The sequence below is a fragment of the Notamacropus eugenii genome, chromosome X (assembly GCF_028372415.1).
Source record: "Notamacropus eugenii isolate mMacEug1 chromosome X, mMacEug1.pri_v2, whole genome shotgun sequence".
Classification (NCBI taxonomy): Eukaryota; Metazoa; Chordata; class Mammalia; order Diprotodontia; family Macropodidae; genus Notamacropus; species Notamacropus eugenii.
In genome coordinates this window covers 73,941,413-73,965,257 of record NC_092879.1, presented here as the reverse complement: position 1 = coordinate 73,965,257, position 23,845 = coordinate 73,941,413, and the positions used below count along the sequence as shown (strand labels likewise).

At 48.0% G+C, this 23,845-nt stretch overlaps 1 protein-coding gene across 2 annotated transcripts in view; it reads right to left on the bottom strand.

Annotated features, from left to right (window-relative positions):
- Positions 1–17,074: 17,074 nt before the first annotated feature.
- Positions 17,075–23,845, bottom strand: part of SLC16A2 (solute carrier family 16 member 2) — a 99,722-nt gene continuing 92,951 nt past the window's right edge. For both annotated transcript variants that reach the window (XM_072626013.1, XM_072626014.1), the window contains one exon: positions 17,075–22,866. In XM_072626013.1, the coding sequence (XP_072482114.1) occupies positions 22,646–22,866 (221 nt within the window). In that variant the 3' untranslated portion in view covers positions 17,075–22,645. The remainder of the gene's footprint in view (positions 22,867–23,845) is intronic.

The window sequence follows — 23,845 nt, the reverse complement described above, 5'->3', positions numbered from 1 at the left end:
GCTGGTGGTGTTTTCTCACTATTGAACTGCATTCTGTGCTCTTTCAGGTGTTTACTTAGCCTTAAGATTCATCTAGATCCCTCACTTCACTATCTATATATACACGCTCATTCCTGCTCGGCCAAATGTGTCTGCTTTAACCTCCTTTGGCACTTGTCTATGAGCATACTTGACTGCTACTGGTTTTCAGGGAGTGTCACAGTAGAGTGAGTAGGAGAGAGCTGGATGGGGTCTTAGGGATCATCTATTCCAGGGACTCTTAACTTGGATTCTGTGAACTCAACTTTTTAATATTATGATGACTTTTTTATGTGATTGGTTTCCCAGCTTGATGGGCCAGTAGTTAAGAGTGCTAAACCTGGCATTAGGAGGAACTGAGTTCAAATCCACCCTTAGACACTTACCAGCTGTGTGACCCTGGACAAGTCAGTTCACGAACTGTTTGCTTCGGTTTCTTCACCTGTAAAATGGGCATGATACTGTCCTACTTCACGAAGATCAAACGAGAGAATCTTTGTGAAAAGCTCTCAGCACAGTGCCTGTTAACATGGTAGATGTTATTTAAATGCTTATTCCTCCCCCCCTTGTATTCCTATAGATTTTATTTTATGCGTTTAAAAAAATATTCTGAGAAATGGGTGATGATGCACAAAAGGTTACAAATCCCTGATTAATTTTTACCGAGGAGGAAACTGGAGACCCTAAGAAAGGACGTGTCTTTCCCCAAATCACACAACTAGCAAGTGCCAGAGCCAGTATTCAAACTCAGGTCCTCTGACTTCAAACCATTACATCGCAGCTGCCTTCCAGTTTGAGGCCACGGTGGGGACTCTTATATTTGCATTTGGCTAACTGATGGCCCTGGGGGTTGTGGGGTGGGGCTATACATTGTCTCTTTTTTGTGTGACTGGAAAGACCCAATCTTTTCACATAACCTACTCGAGAGGGGTGTGTGTGTGTCTGTGTGTGTCTTTACCTGAAATTAGTGCACACAGCCACCAATGAAAACCCACCTGGTAAATTGGGATGCGAACTGTGGCTCAATGCTTTTTTTCTAATAAGGAGGAGTTGTGTTTTACTTATGGTGTAGGAAGTCTCAATGATCCATTATTGCCATCTATGCACTGACTTAACGAGCAAAGGAGAACTCAGTTGAGATAATCCAACTTTTTCCCATTGAAACCTTCAGGCTAGGCAGGTTTTTAATCCTAGATTGCCAAAAGGAGGGCCCTCATATAAGGCCCTGTGCTAGGTGCTCTGGATATAGATATGGTAATAGTAATAACAGCTAACATGTATATAGCACATTAAGATTTGCACAGTACATCACATATATCTTCTCAGTTGAGCCTTGACCCTGGGAGGTGATTCCCTTATCCCCATTTTATAGATGGAGAGACTGAAGCCTATGGGACAGAGGTTGCAGCTTAACTCAATGTGACACAGGTAGTATGTGTCTGAAATGGAACTTGAACCTTGTTATTCTTGACTCCCAAGTCCAACACTAGCTGCAGTTCCTCACAAATCCTTTATATTGCTAATGCTGGAGTACACTACTAGCCCCTTACTTGGAGATTAACTGTCATCTGAGGCTTTTGCTAGTGTTCTAGGGTTGTAAGAACCGCTGCTATGAAACACATAAACAGACACACACAGCCCTAACCCTTCCTTATGTGTCCAAATGAGGAAAGGCAGCCCGTGTATTGGCCTCTGGATTTTGAATCACATCCTGGGTTTGGGTCCATCCCTGATAACCTGTGAGACTGGAAAATCACCTTCAGATCTCGGTTTTCTCATCTCTAAAATGAGGTGGTATTTAAGGTATGGAAATTGTCTCCAGTATCAATTTGTGAGTCGTGAGAAAATCAGTCCTACCACTTTGGAGTTTCGTTTTTAACCCAAAACCCTGATTTATCACTCATTTGCCTTAGCAAAAATGAAATTTGCCTTCAAATGATAAAACATTTGCCCCCACAGAGGGCATTTAAGTGTATTTTGAAGGCAATTGCCCAAGAAGAATTTCAAACAGTTCCTGATGTTGCAAATAAGGGTGGCATATTTGGGTCAACATTTTGCCTACCAAGGTGGCTAGTTTTCAAAGATGGCCTTTGGATGTATAAAAGTTTTTCTTTTTAAAAATCTGCCCCTTTACATTATGGTCACATGGTATCTCAATGACTAATAGAGTATTAAAGCACATTGCATCGGATCCTTAGTTGGAAAGTACCGAGCTTCAGCTTCCGGGTGGGCTGATGGGGGAGGTGTCATTCAAGGTCAGAATCATGGCACCTCAGGGAGAAAACGGACGGGAAGTTTGCTCCTGGGAGAAGGAGGGAATATTTGGACCCGAATAGCTCCAAGAAAAAAAAATTTTCAGTTTTATTTACAGTTTCCATATTTTTTTCCCCACAGTAAATAATACAAAAAAGATTTCAGGCACATTCAGATACTAGAAAATGAGTTTTTCCTTATAAGAAGAGTATAAACAGCTTGTGTCTCATTGTGAAACCGGAATGACTTTAGTTCTAAAGCCTTGTCCTTCTAGCCTGGCTTCTTCCATGAATGCCAGAGCAACTTGGGGCCATGTCTGCTGGGCCAGGGAGCAAGATGAAAAGGAGGGAAACAATGAGAAGACCGACACAGATATTTCTCTGAGGAGAGACATCCACCCCTTTGAGATCCACATCGTTGTTGCCAGACTTATGCAGGGCAGATTTTTCCATAGGAACATTGAAGTGCTTTGTGTCATTTGGAAGGAAGGGTGACTCATGGCAGGCTGACCCAGAGCCACCTTCCAACCAGACCTAAGAGTGTGTGTTGCCATCTTTCTAGTCACACCCCAGCTGGTAATCCAGGCCTTGGAGAATTGGCAGAAACCATTTACATGGGAGTTAACTGACATCATGTGGTTCTGCTAAGTGTTAGGTGAGTTTGTCAACAAATATACCTTCTTTCAGCAGACAGAAGAGGGAGATCCACCAACAAATTTCAGTGCTTAGGTTTATGCTGGAGTTAGGTAAATGCCTGATTTTTATTTGTTTATTTATTAACATAACAAGTTGTGTTCAGTTGGCAAATATTTATCAGGTGTTTACTGGGTACTATGTCCTGGGGATACAAAGACAGACAAAACCATCCCTATCCTTAAGAACTTTACAATTAGTATGCAGCTTCTCCCTGTCCCAATATACTCAGACCAGATGTTCTGACATCTGAAATAGCCACATGTGGAGTTAGCCAGTACCAGGCAATTGTTCAAAACACCTTACCTCCCTCGTACTCCCCCCACTGAGGTTTCTCTTTATATATGTATTAGAAATACTAGTCTGTTTAAAACCAGCATTGCCTGGGGTATGATGGGGTATCTTTTTGACCAGCTGAAGTTGGAGGCTACCTACTCAAATGTCGGCATTAAGGAAAGCCAATATTTCTTAATAGTCAACACTTCTGATGGCACGTTTAAAGTAAGCAAACAGAATCCTTCTATGTTTGTCAACACAGAGCAAAGCAGTAACAGCATCAAGGCTGAGGTTTTGGGAAAAAAACAGGTTCTTGTGGTTTGTCTCTGCTGTGTGAATACTCCCATCTTAACATGTGCCTTTCTCTGCGGCCTTAGAAGTCTGCAAAACAGCTTCTTAGTGGCATTTTGTGGATTGGGAAATTAAGCTCCTAAGACATGAGTGGAGTTACTGTTCTTTTGGCCTTTACTCCAAAGCCAGAGGTATCCATAGGATGAAGCTATGGCCCAGTTGGCAAAGTATGGCTAGCCAACCAGACACTTGGCTCCCCTCACCTCCAACTCTACAGTTGTCATAAGAGGAATGAAATAGTAGATATTTCTGCAGAATGGTATTGGCATAGCTGGAATTGAGTCTGGCTTGGTGAGGCATTGTGGGAGCAGACAGAGGTAGACATCTCATGGAACCATCTGGGGATTGGTCCAATTGTTTTTTAGAACAATTGTTTTTTAGAACAAAAGGGTTGGCACCATTTTGAATCCTGTGGTATTGTTCTGGCATGGAAGTGGGATGGGAACACTAAGTAGGCTAACGAATAGAATAGAGAAGGGCAGCATTGACTTGCATGTCACTGAAAATCATACTGGATGACCTATGTGGTATGTATACCATAGGTTCCTGGGGCAGCTGGGTGGCACAGTGATTACAATGTTAGGCCTGGAGTCAGGAAGACTCATCTTCCTGAGTTCAAATCTGGCCTCAGACGCTAGTTGTGTGACCCTGGGCAAGTCACTTCACCCTGTTTGCCTGTCTGCAAAATGAGCTGGAGAAGGAAATGGTGAACCACTTCAATATCTTTGTCCAGAGAACCCCAAAATGTCGCCACGGAGAGTCAGAGATGACCAAAAAGCGACTGAATGACAACCACAACAACCACGGCTTGCTGATCCCTGGCTTGAGTTGACAATAATAATACTCAGTGATGAAATCCAAGGGTTGCTATATTCATAAAATGGTAGTTTGGTCTAGAAGCAGTTTAAATTGAAGTATGAGAAGGTAGTTGGTTATTCTAAGCAATAGGAAATGGACCCTTTTGTAATTAGGTTTTAGTGTTGATAGAAAATGATATTAATTTCCATGGGGTTGTGTGTAGTTTTATGAGTTGGAGACAGTTCCCAACAAGATGGTTCTCCCTAACAATAATAATAGCTAACCTTTATATAGTGCTTTCAACTTTGCAATATGTTTTACAGATATTCACACAACAGCCCTGGGATGTAGGTGTTACTAGTATCTCCATTTTACAGATGAAGAAACTGAGGCAGACAAGGGTGAAGTGACTTGTCCAGGGTTATACAGCCAGTAAGTGTTTGAGGAAGGATTCTTGACTCCAAGTCCAGGGCTCTATCTGCTTGGCCCACTGGAGAAAAGCCTGAGGCATTAGAAATTTATGGTAGATTTGAAAGGAACCTTAGAGATCATCTAATGTGACACCTTCATTTTATAGATGGGGAAACAGACAGACCTGGGGGTTCAGGGACTTGCTAAAGATCACACAGTGAGTTAATGGCAGAGCCTGGATTTTCAAACCTTGAGCAGGCTCAGTTCAGTGACCCTTCCGATTGCACAATATCCTTGGGTATAAGTCCTTTGGATCAAGGGTGAGAATGGAGGAAGCTGCCTGAACCCTAGAGCCCTTTCCCTACAGAGACTCCATTAATACAGAGATGTATGTCTGGATGGAAAGTGTGGCCACCAAAGCACCTCGAGGGTCTGACCTTGGAACTCCCACCACCTTAATCAGTAAGAATGACTTAAATACCAGCCTCCCAACTGATGCTCTTGCAGTCAAATTCCTGCCCACGAAGTTAGCTTCCAGTTCACTCAGCTTTGTTTAGCGGCCAGTCAACAGTCTTAGCTCTGCTCCTGAAGATACTGTCCCTTGGGGCCAGGGAAGTTTATGACCCCCTGCCCATCCCTGGGCTAAAGCGAGCTGGAAAGATGAATGGAACCTGTGAGGGAGCACTCTTCCTACTTCATCCTTCCAGGGTTACTCTCCAGTGTAAATAAACCTTTGCCCTCAGGCCTTATTTCCTACGCAAATATCACTGAAGTTTGGTTGTTGAGGCTAGTACTAGATACCTGAGAATCTGATGCAGGAGTGGGGAATTTTAGGCCTCAAGGCCACATATGGTCTTCTAGGTCCTTGGGTGCAGCTTTTTGATTGAGTCTAAGTTTTACAGAACATATCCTTTTATTAAGGGCTACACTTCAGGACCTAGAGGGCTATGTGTGGTCTTCAGGCCGCAGGTTGTCCCCCCTTCCCCCGTTCTGGTCTAGTGTTTCGTTTCTACCCTGTATCCTCGTGAGTGGCCCAGATCCCAAGAAAACTATAGGACTCTGGAGGACTGGGTTCTAGTCCTGTCTCTGCCTCAAATTTGTTTTGTTACCTTGGATAGATTTCTACCCCTTTCTGATCCTTATGATGAGAGGCTTGACCCATATAAATGATCTCAAAGGTCTCTGGCATTTGCTAATTCTCTCTGCCTCAGTGTATCTTAAACTTCCTTTCTTTTCTGCTGTGCTTCTGTAGTTCATCCTAAGATGTGTGACTCTTTTCTTTTTTGCTACAAGCACCCACAGAGGTAAGAGACCATGTTCCAAAGCAGTGATGGGTTAGGACTGGTCAAGCTCGTCACTGAAATTGCCTCTAGTTCATGAAGCGGCTGCCTTTTCTCTCTGTGTCCACTAGAGGGCATTGTTGCCTCAAGAATAAACCAAAGGGCCCAGAAAACTACACACTTGGATTATTTCAGGGGGATTATTCTATTGATTCTGTGATCCCTGACTCCTGGTGCTTTCTGTTGCTAATTCTAGGATTCATTCTAGGACCAGGGGTATGACAACTTTTCAACTTTCCTAGTGTGCCCTCCAATGAAGACAATGACAGGAAATGTAGGTTCAAGTTACAAATGAGACAATTTTCTAGCTATGTGACTTTATGCAAGTCTTTTCGGGGCCTATATTCTTTGTAGAATGAGGTTTGACTAGATTAAAATCTGTAAGTTCTCTTTCAGCTCTAGATGTTGCTAATTTTTGTGAATTTTCAGAGGTCATTAACTGCATAATAACAACTCTGATACAGGGTTTATGGGTTATTGAGCATTTTACGTCCATCCTCATTTTAACTCTCACCACAACCTCGTGTTGACTTGCTCTTATTCCCATTTTATAGATGAGGAAACTGAATTTTAAAGAGGGGAAGGTACTTATCCAAGGTCACAGTTAAGTACCCAAACTGGTACTTGAGCACGTAAGCTTAAGAGATTTCAGTTCCTAAAATCCCAGAATCACAGGAGGGAACCCTAATCATTTGGTCCAGAGTTCTTGACCTGATGTCCATGGGATCCGTGGATAGATTTCCGGGGGCTGGTGAACTTGAATGGTAAAAAATAAAAAATAAATTTTTTTTTGGAAATTGATTCTTCATCATTTCAATATGATTGGTTTTCTTTGTAACTCTATGTATTTTGTGCATTTAGAGACATTATTATGAGAAGGGGGAACGTATATTTCATGAGAATGTCCCATGGATCCATGATATGGGGTTAAGAACTTTTGATCTAGTCTAATCCTTTCATTTAAAATTTTACTGACTTTTTAGTTTTAAAAATAACTTTAATTTCCAAACATATCCCTCCTCTCTATCCAACTCTTCTCTCTCCAGGAAGGCATCCCTTGTACCAAAAATTAAAAAAAAAAATTAAAGAAGAAAATACAGGTGATTCCGCAAATCGATAACTGAGTGTGACATTATCCATAGGGAATGGGAGGCATGTGTGCAGAGGGAAGGAAGTGCTTTTTCTCGTCCCATCTCTGGGGCCAAGCTTGATCATAATCATACTGAATTTGAGTGGCTTTGGGGTTTGTTTGCTTTTTGTTTGGTTTGATTTTTTTGGTGTATTTCATGTACATTGTTGTGTCTATTGGGTATATTGTTTTCTTGGTTCTGCTTACTTTGTTCTGTATCTGTATGTACAAGTCTTCTCATGCTTCTGTGAATTCTTTGTATTCATTTCTTACAGCACTGTACTATTTTATTATGTCTAGATAGTCATGATGATGATGGTGATAATTAACATCCATTTAACACTTTAAGGTTTGCAAGGTGCTTTACAAATATAGAACATTATCCTTGTAACAACTCTATACAGTAGATACTATTATTATCCTCATTTTACAGATGAGGAAACTGAGGCAGATAGCGGGGGTGCCCAGGGTCACACAGCTAGTGTCTGAGACTGCATTTGAACTTACGTTTTGCTGAATGCAGGTCTAATCCTCTATCTACTGTACCATTTCCTAAAAGCTACTACCCCCTCATTTTACAAAATGAGTAAAACCAAGACACGGAGAGATTAAGTGACTTGTCCAACATTATACAGGTAGTAAACAGAGGTAGGATTTGAACCCAGGTCCTCTGACTCCAAATCCAGTGCTCTGCAGATTCAGGAAACTGAGGCCCAAGGAAGTTAAGTGATTTACCTGAGGTCATAGAGTTAGTAACACTTAGACATGAGAGTTGAAATCGACAGTGTAGTATAATTAATGAGAGATTGTGTCTAGGACTAGGGAGAATTGAACACAAACTGGAGTGAGTCCAGAGGCAGGCCACCAGAATGGTGAAGGGCCTTCAATCTGTGCCATGTGAGATCTAGTTGATGTTTAGCCTAGGGAAGACAACATATAGTGGGGCCATACACATTTTTAAGCATCTGGAAGAGGGACTTCAAGTCAGGAAAAGCTTCCTAAGAATCTAAGCAATCCAGAACTGGCCTTCCTCTGGTGGGTAATGAGATCCCTGTAACTGGAAGTCTTCAAGAAAAGACTGGATGCGTACTGGCTGGGTATGTTCAGTTGAAACTTCTTATTTCGGTTCTGTCCTATGCTCCCATGATTAGAAATCACCCAAGCCTCCAGCTTAGCTTCCTCGGCACAGTGTGAGAGCCGGATGCTCTGGAGTACTGACATGTAGCAGAAAGGGGCAAGGCGAGGCCCATTTTGGCGCTGAGTGGCCACTGAGCCTGACTGACAGTCACTAGAAATAGGCAGTTTGTCCTTCACAAATGTGGCCTTGGCTTGAAGACCACCAGTGTGAGTGAGCCTGTCTCCTCCCAAGTCAGCCCATTCACCTTGTCAGTTTTGTTAGGGATTTCTCCTGACATCAAGCCAACATCTGCCCTTTTGTGACTTGTAGGAGGTCTCATCCTTTTATAATGCAAGAAAGCCTTAGTAATGCCCTTCTAAAATGTTCCCAGATGAGAATGCAATTTTCCAGATGTTCTCTGATCAGGCCTGGGGACAGAGGAATCATCACATCCCCAGTCTTGGGCACCAGCTCCCTTGACACACCACAAGACTCAACCAGCTCACTTGGCTTCCAAATCACACCATTGACTCACATGGAGATTCCAGTCCACTAAATCTCCCCAATTTTTCTCAGCCACACCTCTCCCATCTTGGCTTTGTTACTTTGATTTTGGAGTCCCGGGTGCTAATTTTGCCTCTGATAAAGATGACTTTTACACACGGATTGTGTGTGTGTGTGTGTGTGTGTGTGTGTGTGTGTGTGTGTGTGTGTGTACACAATAACAGTGCTCCTTTTGGGGCATATTATGAAGACTTATTTAACAAAAAGGAAACAGTCTAGAGTTTGGTCCTGTGTAAGCAGCTTACCCAAGAAAAAACATTCCCTAGCTACTACTGCCCAAACAGATCCCTTTTAACTTGACTCTCCCAAAGGACTAGGTTCACCTTGAGGTCAGGCTGAATTGCAAAAGAAGTGAGTTGGATAAAGATTGGCTGAGTTAGAGCTGGAACAACAGTAACTGAGAGATACAGCCCAATCCCGATTTTATAGCTATGCAAACTGAGGCCCAGAGACGTCACAAGACCATGGTCACATGCCTAGGAAGTAGTGAACCCTGGCCTTTTGGGTCCAGAGTCAAGATTTGAACCCAGGCCTTTGGGGTCCAAATGCAGTCCACTTTCCATTCTACCTTGTTGTCTCTGCTGGCTGCTCCCTGGAGTTGTATTCAGGAACTCTGAGCTTTATGCTTAATAAATAGGCTGCTGTACAGGGCGGAGAGCTGGAAGAGGCCAGCCAGTGACCAGAGGGATGCCCTGACCTCAGATATAGACCCAAGCAGTGCTTTTCAGTGTTGCTCAGAGATTGAAAAATCAGCACCCTTGATTCTGAGACCCTTTTGGAAGGCCATGATATGGCCGGGGTGCCAGTCACCATATGACTTCCCTTGGACTTCCAGGGGAGCCTATCAGTTTGTGGAGAATGAGCCCCTGAGGCAGACCTAGGCACTCTGAAGCTGAACAGAGCCTGGCCTTGCTGACAACTGAAAAGTCCCAGATGACCCCATGTGACGAGGCCCCAAAGCAAGACCCAAACCCAGGAAGTGTCAAATCAGTGAACCCAGGATTTGTTACTATGCCAACAGTTTTTGTCCATCCTATGGCCAGTCTTCCCTAATTTCAACAGGATCTGGTTGGGGAGATAATTAGATATACCAGGTGCAAATAAAATAATCCCACCCTTAATGCCGGATAATTGGCAAAGAAGCCTGTTAAGGCAGCCTTTGAAAAACCTGTGAATGTCTCAACAGAGACTCCCCATCAACTGATTTCTTCAAAGGAGGGCCCTTTTAGTCAATGGGAAAAATGATAACTGGGAGGGGAAGGAGAAACAAGTGGGGGTCACAGAACTGGAGGAAAGGGTTGCTGGGAAGCTAGTGAATGCCCTCATTCCCCCTTACCACACTCTCCTCTTCCCTTGCTGTACCCCACAGTTTGGTGACCCTTTGACTGGAGTGGCAGTCACCAGTGTCTAACTGGTGGCAGCCAGTGACCGGTTCATCCTCCTGAGTTGAGTATTGAATTCCCAGAAGGCCTTGGAGTTGAAGGTGAGAAGTGATTATCAAAGTGGCCCTTGGGCCAGACCCAACAAAACCCAAAGGGCCAGGCACCTCTCAGAAGTCTCCTTAATTGGCCTTCTAAGGGTTTAGAACTCTACACCCCAGGACTCAGGGCTTAAGGACACTCACTACTTTGTTGAAAGGGACACCTGCCTTTGAACTGCATGATGGTAGAGAAAGTACTGAAGTGGAATTTGGAGAGCCTGGGTAATGCAAGCTCTGTGACCTTGGGTAAGTCACTTAACTTCTTTTTCCTCTTGAAAATGAGGGTTGCTTTGTCAGTGGTGGCAAAGCACATAGAAACAGGGTGGGGTGCTCCAAAACTATACATAGGGGACCATGCAGGCCACACACAGTATTGACTTAGTTGTAAAATGGATTATCTACGTTTTATTTGTATTTTGATTTCTCTTGTTGACAGTTTGCCAATGCCATTTGAATCTGGTTCAGCCACTTTGGGGAGTGTTGTGGGCCCCTGTGCATTTGACACCTCTGGGCTCCGGACCCTGGAGCTCCTTTCTAGTTGACCTGAGGCTAGCTAGAGAAGGGTAATTAAGGTGAGTTTGCCCAAAGCCTGGGAGCTTTGTCAGCAGGATGTTTAAGTGCTTTTGGATTTCACTAGTTACAGATGTTTACAGAACCACTGAACTAGAAAGAATCCTGCATGAAACTTGGAAGTGTTCACCCCTTCCATGAGAGCCACCCACAGCAAGCGCCGTATGAGGGGGAGGGGAGAAGAAGCAGTCCATTCTCCCACCTGCTTGCCTCCAGCCTTAGCTTCTGCCTCAGCACCCAAGGCCCAGCCTGAGATTCCCCTAAAATCCCAGCAGAGGGGAGAGTGGTGGATACTGACTCGCAGCCTTGGGGTGGCCTAGCACTGTTGGATCATTCCTGGAATGTTGAGGCTGCTTACCTCTCAAGGGGGAGGCTGTGACTACACTCATCGATTATCAGAACCAGAAGCACCCTCTCCCTCCCAGTCTCATGCTAGGGGCCCTTGCTGTGTCAAGCATCTGGCATCCCTGGTGAAGTCAACAGAGTCCTTCTCAGAATTATGTTACTAAATGTATAAAGTAAAATACTTAGGGTTACAAAGGAAATGAATTATATGGAAATGCAGTTATTGCAATTTTTAAAAAAGTTCACAGACTCAAGGCTAAGAACCCCTGTCCAATCTCCTCATTTTGCAGAGGGGGAAACTGAGGCTTGGGGTGATGGTGGTGATTTTACTGCAAGTTGTATCACCTGGATTCAAGCCCAGCTGACTGCTTTTTCTGCTATGTGATTTCTCCTTTTGTGATTAGCAAGCCAAGTGCTGGAGCATTCCCAGCACTGGCTGCCCCAGAGAGGAGAGGCTGAGATTGCTCCCTAGGCTGTATGCACTAAAGTCAATTCAGCAAGCCTTTATATTGACCATCTACTATGTGCAAGGTGATGGCTATTCCTTGGGTTGCATTTTGTCCTTAGGGGATGAACCAATGAGAAAGTGGATGGGTCATGTCAGAAGTGCCCTGGTCCTAGTCCCAATGACATAAACATTCACAGAATCTCAGTGTTGGGAGGGTCCTTGGAGGTAATCTAGTCTAATCTGGAGATGAACAAGAATCCCCATCAAGTGGGCTCAGCTTACAGCAATCACCTCCCTCTACTTGGGAAAGTGATTTTTTAAAGCCAAGTCTAAGACTTGTACATTTGTCTCTTGGTATCAAACTTCACATTATCAGATGTGGTCCATGCCCTCCGACTCCAAATCCAGCCTCCTTTGCCTATTCTCCAGTGTAGGGGTCCAGTGGCCATCTCCAATGGAACAGCCTTCTCAGGCCTACCATGTTCATTGACAGAAGCCTGTTAGAGGACCCCTTCCCCTGACCTCTTCTTTCCAAGGCACATCCTGGCCGTTAACATCCAGTCTACAGGTATGTCTACGTACATTCCATGGCTATTTCTTGCCGTCCAAAGACTAGTCTGGTGCCTTGTTAGCCATTCACAGAGAAGGATCCTTAAATGTGCCCCAGCCTTAAATTCCTAGTTTTCTTTTTAGTTTCAAGGAAGGACCTCAATCTATCCTCTCTGAATCCAGCAGTTCTTCTTCCCTGCTCCCCACTGAGGCTGATCAGGACTCAAGTTATTACCACCCACTCCCAAGCCTAAACCTGACCCAGAGGCCCACTAATTTCTGTGGTTTGTCAAGACTGCTCCCTCCCCTCTGGCTTCATGTGGGAGGCCCTAGAGGAAAGCTTGGCAGGTACCTCCCAAACCTATCCTGGGGCCTCTCTTGCCTTTATACTTTCCCCAGGAGTGGGAGATCTTGACTCCCTCTGAAGTAGGCTAAGTGACAGGATCCTGGACAGGAAACAGATGGGAGAGCACAGAGGTGAGGGAGGGACTGGATGACAGAGAAGTAGACGGCTCCTATATATCCAGGCCCTTGGCTTTTGCCCAGCCCCCCTCACCCCGTGCCATTACTGGGTGATACCGTTGGAGAATGGGGCTATCTTTGGGCAAAGGTTGCTGGGTCTCGTCCAGTTGTTACCATCTGCCTTCCCTTGCTTGCTTTCCCTCTTGGGGCTGAAATGAAGAGCCCCCCTTGCCTGCCCGAACTCTCTGATGGGATGGCATTGCTTTCTCAGTGACTCCAGTTGCAGTGATTCAATGCCCTGCCCTGGGGGTTTGCCCCTCTTTCCACATTTCCTGGAGGTCACGCCAGGACTTCTCCTTTGGCAGGTGCTGCTTTCCCTGTCTGTTCAGTAGGCTCTGGGTGCTAGAACTCGGGATGGTACAGAGGAAAGGGCACTCTGGATTTCCAGTTAGAGGGGCTGGGTTCAAACTACAGCACCACCACAGTAACTTTACTATTGTGGGCCTCAGTTTCCTCCTCTGTAAAGTGAGAGGGTGAGATCAGATGGCCTCTAAGGTCCCTCTTGGCTCTGAATCTGTGACATTGTGACCCAACCAAGGAATAGTATCATTCATAGCAAGTCAGTGGAGGCAGCCAGCTCAAGGTCTCCTTCTGGGGCCTGTAGGCAACCTACATTGGGGCCAGCCCCAGCCATTTGCTTGTTGGCGGGCACTTAGCCCTGGCTACTGTGGGTGAGGGGAGAGAGCACATCCCCCTAAGGTGAGCTGCTTGGAGCACTGGGTGCTGGAAGAAAGTGGTGTTGGCCACACCCCTGGGGTGACCAGGGGAGAAAGAGTACCAGCTCCCAGGAGAAGTAGCAGCTGCTCAACCCTTGGGACAAGCCTCTGGGGCTCGTCCTTTCTCTGACTCCTGCCTGGGTTGGCCTTCTCTTCTTGCCTTGGTAGACTTCAACTTGGAGAGGATTGAGAGAATGGAGAAGGTGGGAGAGGGGAGGGAAGGAACACTGGAAAACTGGCTCCATCTCCTGCTGGGTGGGAGCTGGGTTCACTCTGCCTATGCTAGTGAGTGGGCTAGAGTGGGAGGATCTGGCTCAGGTGCCAGTGCAAGTAGCTGGGCCTCTGGTGTTGCCCAAGTCTTTTTGAGGCTGCTTAGCTTGCTTCCCACCCCTGGTGGGGAAGGCCTATCTGGGGGGCAGAGGTCTGCCTGTTTGGAAGGTTCCCAGTGGTCCCTGCTGCTTGGAGCTGGGGACTCCAGTCATAGAATTAAGGGACTAGGGTAGGCCAGCTCCCTCCTCCGGTCTCCCTCAACCCTGCAACTAGGCCCTGGACCACACATGGGAGGTGACTTGCCCAAGGTCACACATAGAACTGGAAGTGAGTTCCAACCCCTTCATTTTACATATGAGAAAACTGAGGCCTGGGGAGGTCAGTGACTTGCTCAGGATCGCTTATGGAGGTAGCAAACTCAGTCCCCTGCCTCCAAATCGAAGGCTGTTTCCACTGTATGATTCTTTCCCTCCTGCTTCCTAATTATTCTTGAAAATGATTTGCAAGGCTTCAGCCTTGGTTACTGATCTACTCTGTAAGGAGAAAAAAGGCATGGGAGGAAGGATCTAAATTAGAAAAAGCCATCAATGGGAAAATAGGTCAGGTAACCCCCCCACCCTTCCCAGCCATCCCCAAGGCTGATCGTTAGGCTTCAACTGTGGGGGATGAGGGTCTAAATCATCTCAGGCCCTTCTACCTCCAAGGTTCTGTTTTGCCATGTTCCTGAAGGAGGCATCAGTGGGTGGGGGAGGTGTTTGGGGGTACTCTTCACAGGCTTCCTCTGTTCTCCCAGACAATGCCCTGCTTTCCATGTGAGCCACAGACTGGGGGGATGGTCTGGCCCCTCTCCCTGCAGGCATGGAGGGGAGGGTGGCTGAGTGATGGGGTTCAGGCAGATTGCTTTCTCAAACTCTGCAAGACTGCCTGGCCCATTTCCCAATCCTGGCCAGGCCAGGCTGCTTTGTTGGATATTCTAGCTTTCCTTGCCAGCTAGTCCTTGGGTTCTTAGTAACAGGATCAGGGGCTGTCCTGGAACTTCATTCTTCACAGTTTGCTCTCTGCTGTTGAAGGTACAGGTGGTGGCTGGGTGATTCCATAGTTAGCATCTGGGCCTTTACTTCTTTGCAACCCCCATCTATGGCTAGGGACTGCAACCCTGGCCCCACTCACCCATCTCCCATCATCCATGGGACATTCACAGCTCAGGGCTGTCCCCTGGTTCATCCCTGCTCCCCATCACCCATCCATCCTTGGAGGCCCAAGGCATTCACGGCTATGGTATGTTGGCCTCCCAGAGCATCTACAGTTGGGGTCTGTGGTCTTCTCAGAGCAGGAACATCCATGGCTAGGGACTATACCCCTCTCCTCCATCCTTGTCATCCATGGGTAAAAGTTGGAGGCCCTCAACCGAAGCATCTATAGCATTCAGGGCGAGGGTTTGTCTCCCCTCCCTCCCTACACCCCAACCCAACACCCCCCCCACACCATTCATGGCTAGGGCTTATCACCAGTGGGAGGGTGGAGGATTAATGCCTCTGGAGCCATGTCTCATAGTGGGATGGCAAAACACTTTCACAAATCTCTCATCAGCCTTCTAAGGACAGTGGGGCAAGTATGCTATTCCTGCTGGAGCAAAGGGGAAACTGGAGGCCTGGAGAAACTAGTCCCCTAGGTAGGCTTAGGAGTACCATCCCACCTGTGTTGCTGTTGCCCTCTGCTGGCTCATACTAGACAGCCCTAGGGTTATGCTGCATTTGTCATCCAAGGTCCAGTCTAGCACAGACCCCGATGAAGCCCCAGCTTTGGCTAGCCTCCCTGGATGAAGGCTAGCTGCAAGTGCACCCTAGGGTAGGGACAGTGAAAATGGGCACATCCCTTTCTCTCCCTCCCACTGGGGGCCAACCTAGGTCCAGAGGTCCCATGTTAATCAAGGGGGAAGTGACAGAAAAGCATATCTGAGTGGTACACAATGAAGGGGAGGGCCCAGGAAAGGAGATAAAGGCCAAGATGAGTAGGGTCCATGGAGTGAGCAGTGGATTTGGGATTCTTGGAGTGGCAACAGAAGGATGGGCTGGGAGCCATCCACCCACAGTACCCAGGCCCTTAGAATGTCAGAGCTCTAAGGGACCTTGGAGGTCATCCCAACCAGTATGACCCCTTTTCTCTTTGGTCCAGCTCATGAGGCAGAGCCAGGCCATGCACCTCTACCTTCTGCCTCCTAGCCCAGTATGCTTTCTTCCATATGAATTTACCATTACCACCCCCAGACTGGGGGGGCTCCAGATGCATGCTGAGGGGTTGGGTACAGCACCTTAGCATGACCCTCCCCCCACCAGCCAAATCACCATCAGAGATGCCTCTTGTCTTCTCCATCAGGGCTGGAGCCTGAGTAGGATAGCATTGTGGCCTTGGGTACAGTACTTCCTGGGCTTAGACTTAATGTTTTCTCTAAGGTATGGGGTGGGAGAAAAGCCCTGAAGTCAAAGGGTGTGAATCATGGCTCCCCAGCTTCCTAGCTATATGACCTCGGGAAAACTAGCTAACAATGGAGAGAGAGTTGGGCCTGGAGACAGGAAACCATGAATTCCAATCCAATTGCAGGCGCTTCCTAGCTGTGTGACCCTGGACAAGTCCCTTCACCTCTGTGTGCCTCAGTTTCCCTCATCTGTAAAAGGAAGGAGTTGGGCTCGATGGCTTTGTGATTCTCAGTCACTGCCCTTCTGCATAACCTTCTATAAAATGAGCTGAGTTGGAGAATGGAGGGGTGGGTGGGGTGGGAATTGGGTTTTGCTGGCTCAGAATCTTCTGGCCCCTAGTAAGAAGGAGAGGAGGCCTTGCCCAGCAGCTGTTGTCCAGCTGGGTGGGTGGGTGGGGTCTATGACCCAGGACCGGATAGAGTTGAAACCCTACCCCACTGAAATTCCCTTGAGGCTTGGACAGCAGCCTGCATACCCACTCCTGGGATGGGTGTCTTGTGTCTATACCCATATAAATAGCTGTGAGAAGGGAACAGATGTTGCCCATGTCCCTCTAGCACCTCCATGGTGGGTAGGGTATCAGGCCTGTCCTTCTGGGTGATGGTCCCCAGGACTGCAGAATTATGACACAGGGGGAAGGTTGTACTGATTCACACCCGGGACTTCCCTGCTCTCAGTTTCTTGAGGCAGCTTGCTGGTCCCCCATGGTCACCCATCTCACATCCCCACAAAGTTCAGAGCACCAGGAGAAGGATTGTCACCTTTTAATACAATACTTGAGAGGTGTCGAGTATAATCTCAGAATCTTCTAAAGGGCAGCTCTTGGCTGAGGAAAAGGGCCAGTTTGTGAGCAGCTGGGTTTTGCAAACAATGTCAGAAAAGCTCGGCAAATTGTAACAGCAAGTTGAAGAAGAAAGAGGAAAATATATGTGGATACACAACTCTGCTTCCAGGAAGGCCAGGTGAGCTATCATATGGGGCAGACCTTGCCCCCATGATGCCTGCTTGTCCCACTTGTGTGGAGGCCAACTAGCTGGCAGAGGTGGAGATGACCCAAGACAAAGGGCCCAGGAGGGATGGTAGTGGGAAGGCTGTGGCCTGGCCCTTTCTGGAATGGAGGCCGGGCTGGCACTCTAGGGGAGCTGAGCAGGGGACCATGGTGGCCCTCTGAGTGGGGCCGGCCCAACGGCCTCAGGTCGGGTGAGAGGCAGAGGGAATTCTAGGGCCACCAGAGTCTTTGTCTCAGGCTTTGCTGTTGGAGGAAAAGCCTGAAGGAGGGAGAAGCAGACAGGAGCCCTGAAGGCTCATAAGAAGGCAGCCTGCTTCTGGAGATGATGGACCAGGCAGGACTAGGCCAGACTATGAAGCCAGCAGAATGGTGAGGGCCAGGGGTAATTCCAGAGGCTGAGGTGAGCACAAGACCAAGGGCAGGCAAGCTTGAGAGTGATCGTGGGCCTGCTGTAGGCCAGGACATGCAGATATTAGCCCTCCCTAGAAGAATCCAGGCTCAGGCTCAGGGCCTCCCTCTAGCCTCAGTTCTGACTGTTGAATGGTCCCTCTGACCTTCTGTCCTACAGCAGTCCTGGTCCTGTATCTGTCCCCCTTCCAGGGATGTCTACCAGTCAGAAGAGATCTGAGATACCAAGCCTTCACCCAAAGGCATCCTTTAACCCCTTGAGTGCTGGCCCCTTTCTTACAGTTCTCCATGGAGCCAGCAACTGAGGTTAACCATGTGAGGGAGGCAGGTCTGTTGCCTTCCCAGAGATGAAAGGGGGGAGAGAAAATGCTCATAAAAATGAGGGGATTCACTAGCTTTGAAATCTAATGATTTGGGGTGATCAAACACAGGCTAAGACCTGGGGGCTTCGGAGGGGTGGGGTGGAAGTGAGTGCTTGGTTTTGGGGCAAGGCCAGGGAGCAGCCTATGACCTTGGGTGGTAACTGGGAGTTAGGTGTTGGGGCTGAGTAATGAGCCCCGGCAGGCAGAGCTGGGGGGTGGAGGGCAAAATTAGTCTGGCACCAGGGTCCGACAAGAAACCACATTACCCTGCAGGGAGCATGAATTGGAAAACCTCCTAAGGCTTTGCTTTTTTCTCAGCAGTACAGGTAGCAGGGTGATGAGGCATGTGTCTCCTGCCTTTCAGTAAACCCTCCTCTGTATTCTTTGTGCTGCTTGGAGGTGGGGAGGGGAAGGAGTACAGCAGTGGTGACCTCTCGATCCTGTCCAGGACTCCGTCTTTCAGAGCTTAAAGAAATGGATGCCTGGGTTGGTATCCTTCATTCAGGGGGAGCATAAAATGTTAGCACCGAAGGGGACCTTAGTGACCATCTTGCAGATGAGGAAACAGAGGCCCAGAGAGGACTTGCCCAGTCATATAACCAGTAAGTGGCAGAGATGGGATTTAAACCCAGGTCTCCTGACTCTCTGTCCTGTGCTGTTATATGCAAGGTTTGATTCGTGGGTTATTGCAAAGCCCACCTCCCCCACATCACTCCCTTCCAAGTGCCTAAAATACCACCACTGGCAAATCATTCCTTAAACATCACCCTCTCCCTAGATCCTCTGATCGCCCCGGGAGTGGGCAATATATTCAACCATTAACAACTTTCAGTGAAGGTAGGGGAAGGTAGAAGAGAAAATAAATGCTCGTTGAAAACATTTTTTTAAAAAGTTAAAAAAAATTCTTAGCCGAACTGAAAGTGGCCCCTGTTTCTAGGTATATGGAGACCTTTGCAGTAATGGCCATCTGAGGGCACTGAGCCCAAGGCTTAGTCATGGTGGCTTTCTTACTATTGACCAATCCCAACACCATCCGGGAAGAGAGAGGGCCCTCCTCACCACCCCATGACCCCTCGGGCTGCTACCTGGCCAGAGGAATGATGTTATGCTAGCCGCCCCCGGAGTTTCCATTTTTGAAAGGAGCCACTTTTTCCATCTGAGCTGAAAAGAAAGAATCCAATCCAAAGCCGCCCAAGCCAGCCCCCTGCACGGCTCCATTTCCAATTTCCGCTCTGGCAGAGAATACAGGTTTGGGGATTTCAAACAAGACTGTGGCCTCCTCCATCCCAAAGCCAAACTTCCTGCTGTTCACAGGGTCAAGCCTGTTGCACCCTGGGAGCCAGTGCACATACCAAGGCAAAGTTTGCACATTTGTTTATTTGTACCAAACTCCTCCAGGATTTCGATGTCCATGGCCCCGAGCAGCAGGTCTGCTTTGGCTTTCTGCTGGGGAAGACTCAGAAGGCCTCCTCCACTGCCCCTGTGACTTCTAACCTGTCCTACTGCTTGTGGCCCAGCTTTCATGTAAAATCCTGGCTACCTACTAGACTCAAAGTGAATACAGTGCCCCCGTGGCCAACTTTCCTAAAAGACCCAGGCCTTAAGCACACGTTTGGGAGTCATTGGCTGATTGGCAGGGGGAGGGGTCTCAGCCCTTCTGTCGTTCATCCAGACAGCCAACTGCAACAGGAGAAACTGACCAAAGGCTATGTTTCCCATTAGTCAGTGGGAAGGCCAAGGGAGCTGGCCCTCTGTGGAGGACGGGTCAGGGTGAGACAGGTGTAGGATGAAACTGTTCTCAGTGATGACTCTGGGCCTAGAAATGGCCAGAGAGCTGCTCTTAAGTTACCAACAGCCATTACTGGTAAGTTCCTAGGTGTTACAGGTATCAGAAAGTCTGCCTTCTTACCAAGCAGAAACAGAAGGCCCTTGGTAGGCAGGAAGTCTCCAAGCATTCAAAACAAAAACCCCATGTTTTCTCATTCCTCCCCTGCCCACCCTTCTAGTTCAGCAAGGCTTAACAGGTTTTAGACCCGGAATGTCTCTGTTGCTACAGATTAAAAGATTTTGGGCCCTTAGAAATCATCTACTTCAACCCTCTCATTTTAAAGGTGAGGAAACTGAGACCTAGAGAGGGGAAGGGACTCTAAAGGTTACACAGTGACAAAGCTGGGATTCCAAATCCAGTGTTCTTTCCATGAAACCAGGCTGCCGGAAAAGGAGCGGGGGAGGGGGATACCTAGCCAAAGGGGCTGAGGGCCCTGGACTGGGAAGAAGTTAGGCGCCAACACTTGTCCTGGCCAAGGCCCTCCTAGCTGCCAGTTTGTAAAGTAAAACTTCATGGTTTGGAAAACCACCTCAGTGTGGGATTGTCTCTTTCCCATGTTTGGTTGAGTGGTTTTGTTTCAGACAAGCCAGGGTCCAGAAGGAAATCTGTAGGGGCCCCCAAGGCCCTTCCCTGCCCTCATAACCTAGAGGGCAGAAGGGGCAAAGGCCCCAGGGGCCCCTCATTCCCCAGCCAGTGTGGGGACAGAGATGTACACATTAAGACACAAAGCCAGAGGCCAGAGGCCCAAGTGGAGAGAGGCTGGGAAGGGGCCTAATGAGCAAGTCTTCAAGTGGCCCTGATGGTTCCCTTTGTTCTCAGACCAGGGGCATTTGGGGCGGTATTCAGCAGGACTGCTGCCCAGGGCCCGGGCAGGGACAAGAAGCTGGCATCTGCTTCAGAGAGAGAGGCCAGGGCCAGGGCTGTCTATTCCTGGCAGCTTTTGTGCCTGCATTAGCTAGGGTCAGACTCCCGCCTGGGCGCCCCTCACTGCTGGGGAAATGCCAGCTCCCTCCTTCCACCTCCTAAACAGAGGAGCCCAGAGCGCTGCAGGGTGGCGGTGGGGTCAGATGGAGGCAAATAAATTTCCCCCTCAGCAACTTTCTTCCTGCCCCTTTAGTTGGCCTAGGAAACCCTCCCATTCACCTCCTCTAGCTTCAGACATTCTCTGCAGGTGGCTGGGGTCCAGCTCTGGGACCATAATACTGACCTGCCAGTACAGAGTTGGAGATAGGATCCTAGACAGGGCTGCCAAACACTGTAGAGTTCATTTGGTTCAGTACCCCCATTTTACAAGAGAGGGGAAGGGACTTGACAATGACCAGGGGCTTGGATTTTGCATTTTTAACGGAGTTGGTACAGGACTCAGCTGTGAGCGAAAAGTTATGTACACAGGGCTTCTTGTAGTAACTAAAGGAGAGAGGCATGAGGACCTGGGGCAGTTTCTGAGGTCAGCTTAGATTAGAGAAGGTCAGTTATCTGTTTGGCCATGGACTGAATCAACTATGGATTTCCCTCTGCTGCATGTTTATGGAAGGGGTCCAGCCTGGGGATAAAGTGGTTTCCAAATGGGGATAGCAGGCCTATGTTAAAAGGTTTGGAACAGCCAGGCTCCCTCACTTGCTGAGCACCCTGGTGGCAGCAGGTGACAGAGCTCCCAACAAGCTCAAGGATTGCCGAGCTTGAGATGGGAGGCAGGGAAGGCGGGAGCACAGCCCTCTCCTCCCTACTCAGTTCAGACCCTAGCATCCAGAGGATCCATGAGGATCAACAGTCAAAGAGGAGAAACTCAAGCTATCCCCACCCCACCTCAGGAAAATGTGGTTTGTGGAATTCAAAGATTTAGAACTGGATGAAACCTCAGAGATACAAGGAAGTCCAATGCCCCCTCATTCCGTATATAGGGAAAACAAAAGAGGGGATCAGCCTCTATTGTCACTGGTCTTGGTCCACACAGAGCCATGTATGTTACTGAGTGGATTTGGTGCTGGTGGGACGGGACGAGATGGACCACCCTGTACTTGGAAGGGCATGGCCTAGCACCTAGAACAGTTCCTGGCACTTAATAGATGCTTGTTAGTTGGTTGGTTCACTCCTCTGTCCCAGCACCCTGTAACAAGAAGAAACAGAGGAAGAAAGGAGGGAAGAAGCCAAGTAGCAGGAGAAAGAAGAAGCAACTCTTTTCCCTCCAAGGGAAAGGGGATGGATAGCCAACCATAGAAGCTTCCCGTTGGTAAGGGGCTCTTGATAGCTTGAGGAGAGCTGTGGGATCCTCTAGCATTCAATGTCATCTGAATTGGTTCCTCCCCTACTACTCCCAAAGATAGACGGACTGTGTGGGTGACTAACTTGTCAGCACTCTGGGACCTGGATCTGCCCCAAAGGCTTCTGGGAGCAGAGGGACCACTGTCAGAAGTTGGTTTCCACTGGTGGCCTCCAAGCTGAGGTCAGGATGTTAACACACCTCCTCAACTTCACTGGGAGATTAGAAAATCCCTGGGGAGAGTCCAAAAGGCAAGAGAAAAACCACCAAAGATGCTTTCCATCTCATGGCACTGGAAAGATACAAGGCATTAAATGGGGAGAGCTTGGCTAATGAACACAGAGCACCCAACAGGGTGCAGGAAATGCCCAGGACTGGGCTGAGGGAGTGGTTCTGTAGGCCAGAGGGCGAATGGCAGGGGGAGGCAGCAATGGGGGAGAGGGGACAGGGCATTAGATGTGAGCCTTTGTGGTTGGCACCCCAGGCAGCAGCTCTCCATTCATGATGGTGTCTGAGGCCAGCATCTTGTCCTTGCTGGAATCTATCTCCTGCTTCTTGGGCGTTTTCCGATGGAACAGTGGGACAAAGAAGAGGATTATGCCTCCAATCATGGGGGGCACGCCGGCAAAGTAGAAGGCCACATGGTAGTTCTCAAAACAGTTGTGGAGGAGACCTGCAAAATCCAACAGAGATATGGCTTTCTGCCTGGCAGGTGCCTGTGAGCCCTCTGTCTCTTCCCCAAAGGAGCCATGTTATTTGTTCAGATTCCATGTAAAACCAGTGCCTTGGCAGAAAGTTTGACTTGTGAGTGCATAGGATGTATAGAATACCAAGTGTCCTCTAGGAAGGACCTAGGAATGGGGAATGGCAAAGCTGGGAGGGATCCTGGAATGGGGAATGGCAGAGCTGGGAGGGCCTTAACAAGGAATGGAAGAACTGAGTACAACTTCTGAACACATGGCATAGATTGTCAGAGCTGGAAAGGATCTTAGAAAGGGGCAGCATAGTTTAGGGAATTGGACTTGGTGTCAGGAAGACCTGGGTTCAAATCCCACTGCAGATATTCAGAGGCCATGTGACCCTGGGCAAGTCGCTCAATCTCTGTGTTGTGTCTCCAGTTCCTCATCTGTAAAATGAGGAATGTGAGAGCCAGAGTGGTGATAGAACTGGACAATTTGGGAACTGCCTAGAAAAGCTCATGTCAATCGCTCCAGACAAGAAGGAACTGAAAGGGAGAAGTTCTCCCAGAGGGAGACTGGTGTTGGTACCAGTTCCAGTGTGAAATGGAAGTTATGTGATGGGCCAGTACCTGGGCCTCAGTATCCCCTCTGTATGATGAGGGGAAGGGATAAGACGGCCTTGGAGAGGCAGGCCAGCTCCTGCTCCCATGAACCTTTTCCTCCATTCATGAAAGGGCAGACAGCAGAGCCAGCTTCCAGGCGTTAGAGAGGAGGGCTGGCAGGATCAGCCAGGAAGTGGAGCAAACAAGTGATCTAGAAACACCTTGTGATTTCCATCCCTCTCCAGCCTGATGGAGGCCTGACTGCTCCACTTGTACAATAACTTGCTGGTGCTCGTCTATAGGTAACAAAATGTTCTAAGAGGGCAGGGGAGCAGTTCTAGACCAGGTACTAGCAGCTAGTGAACTGAGA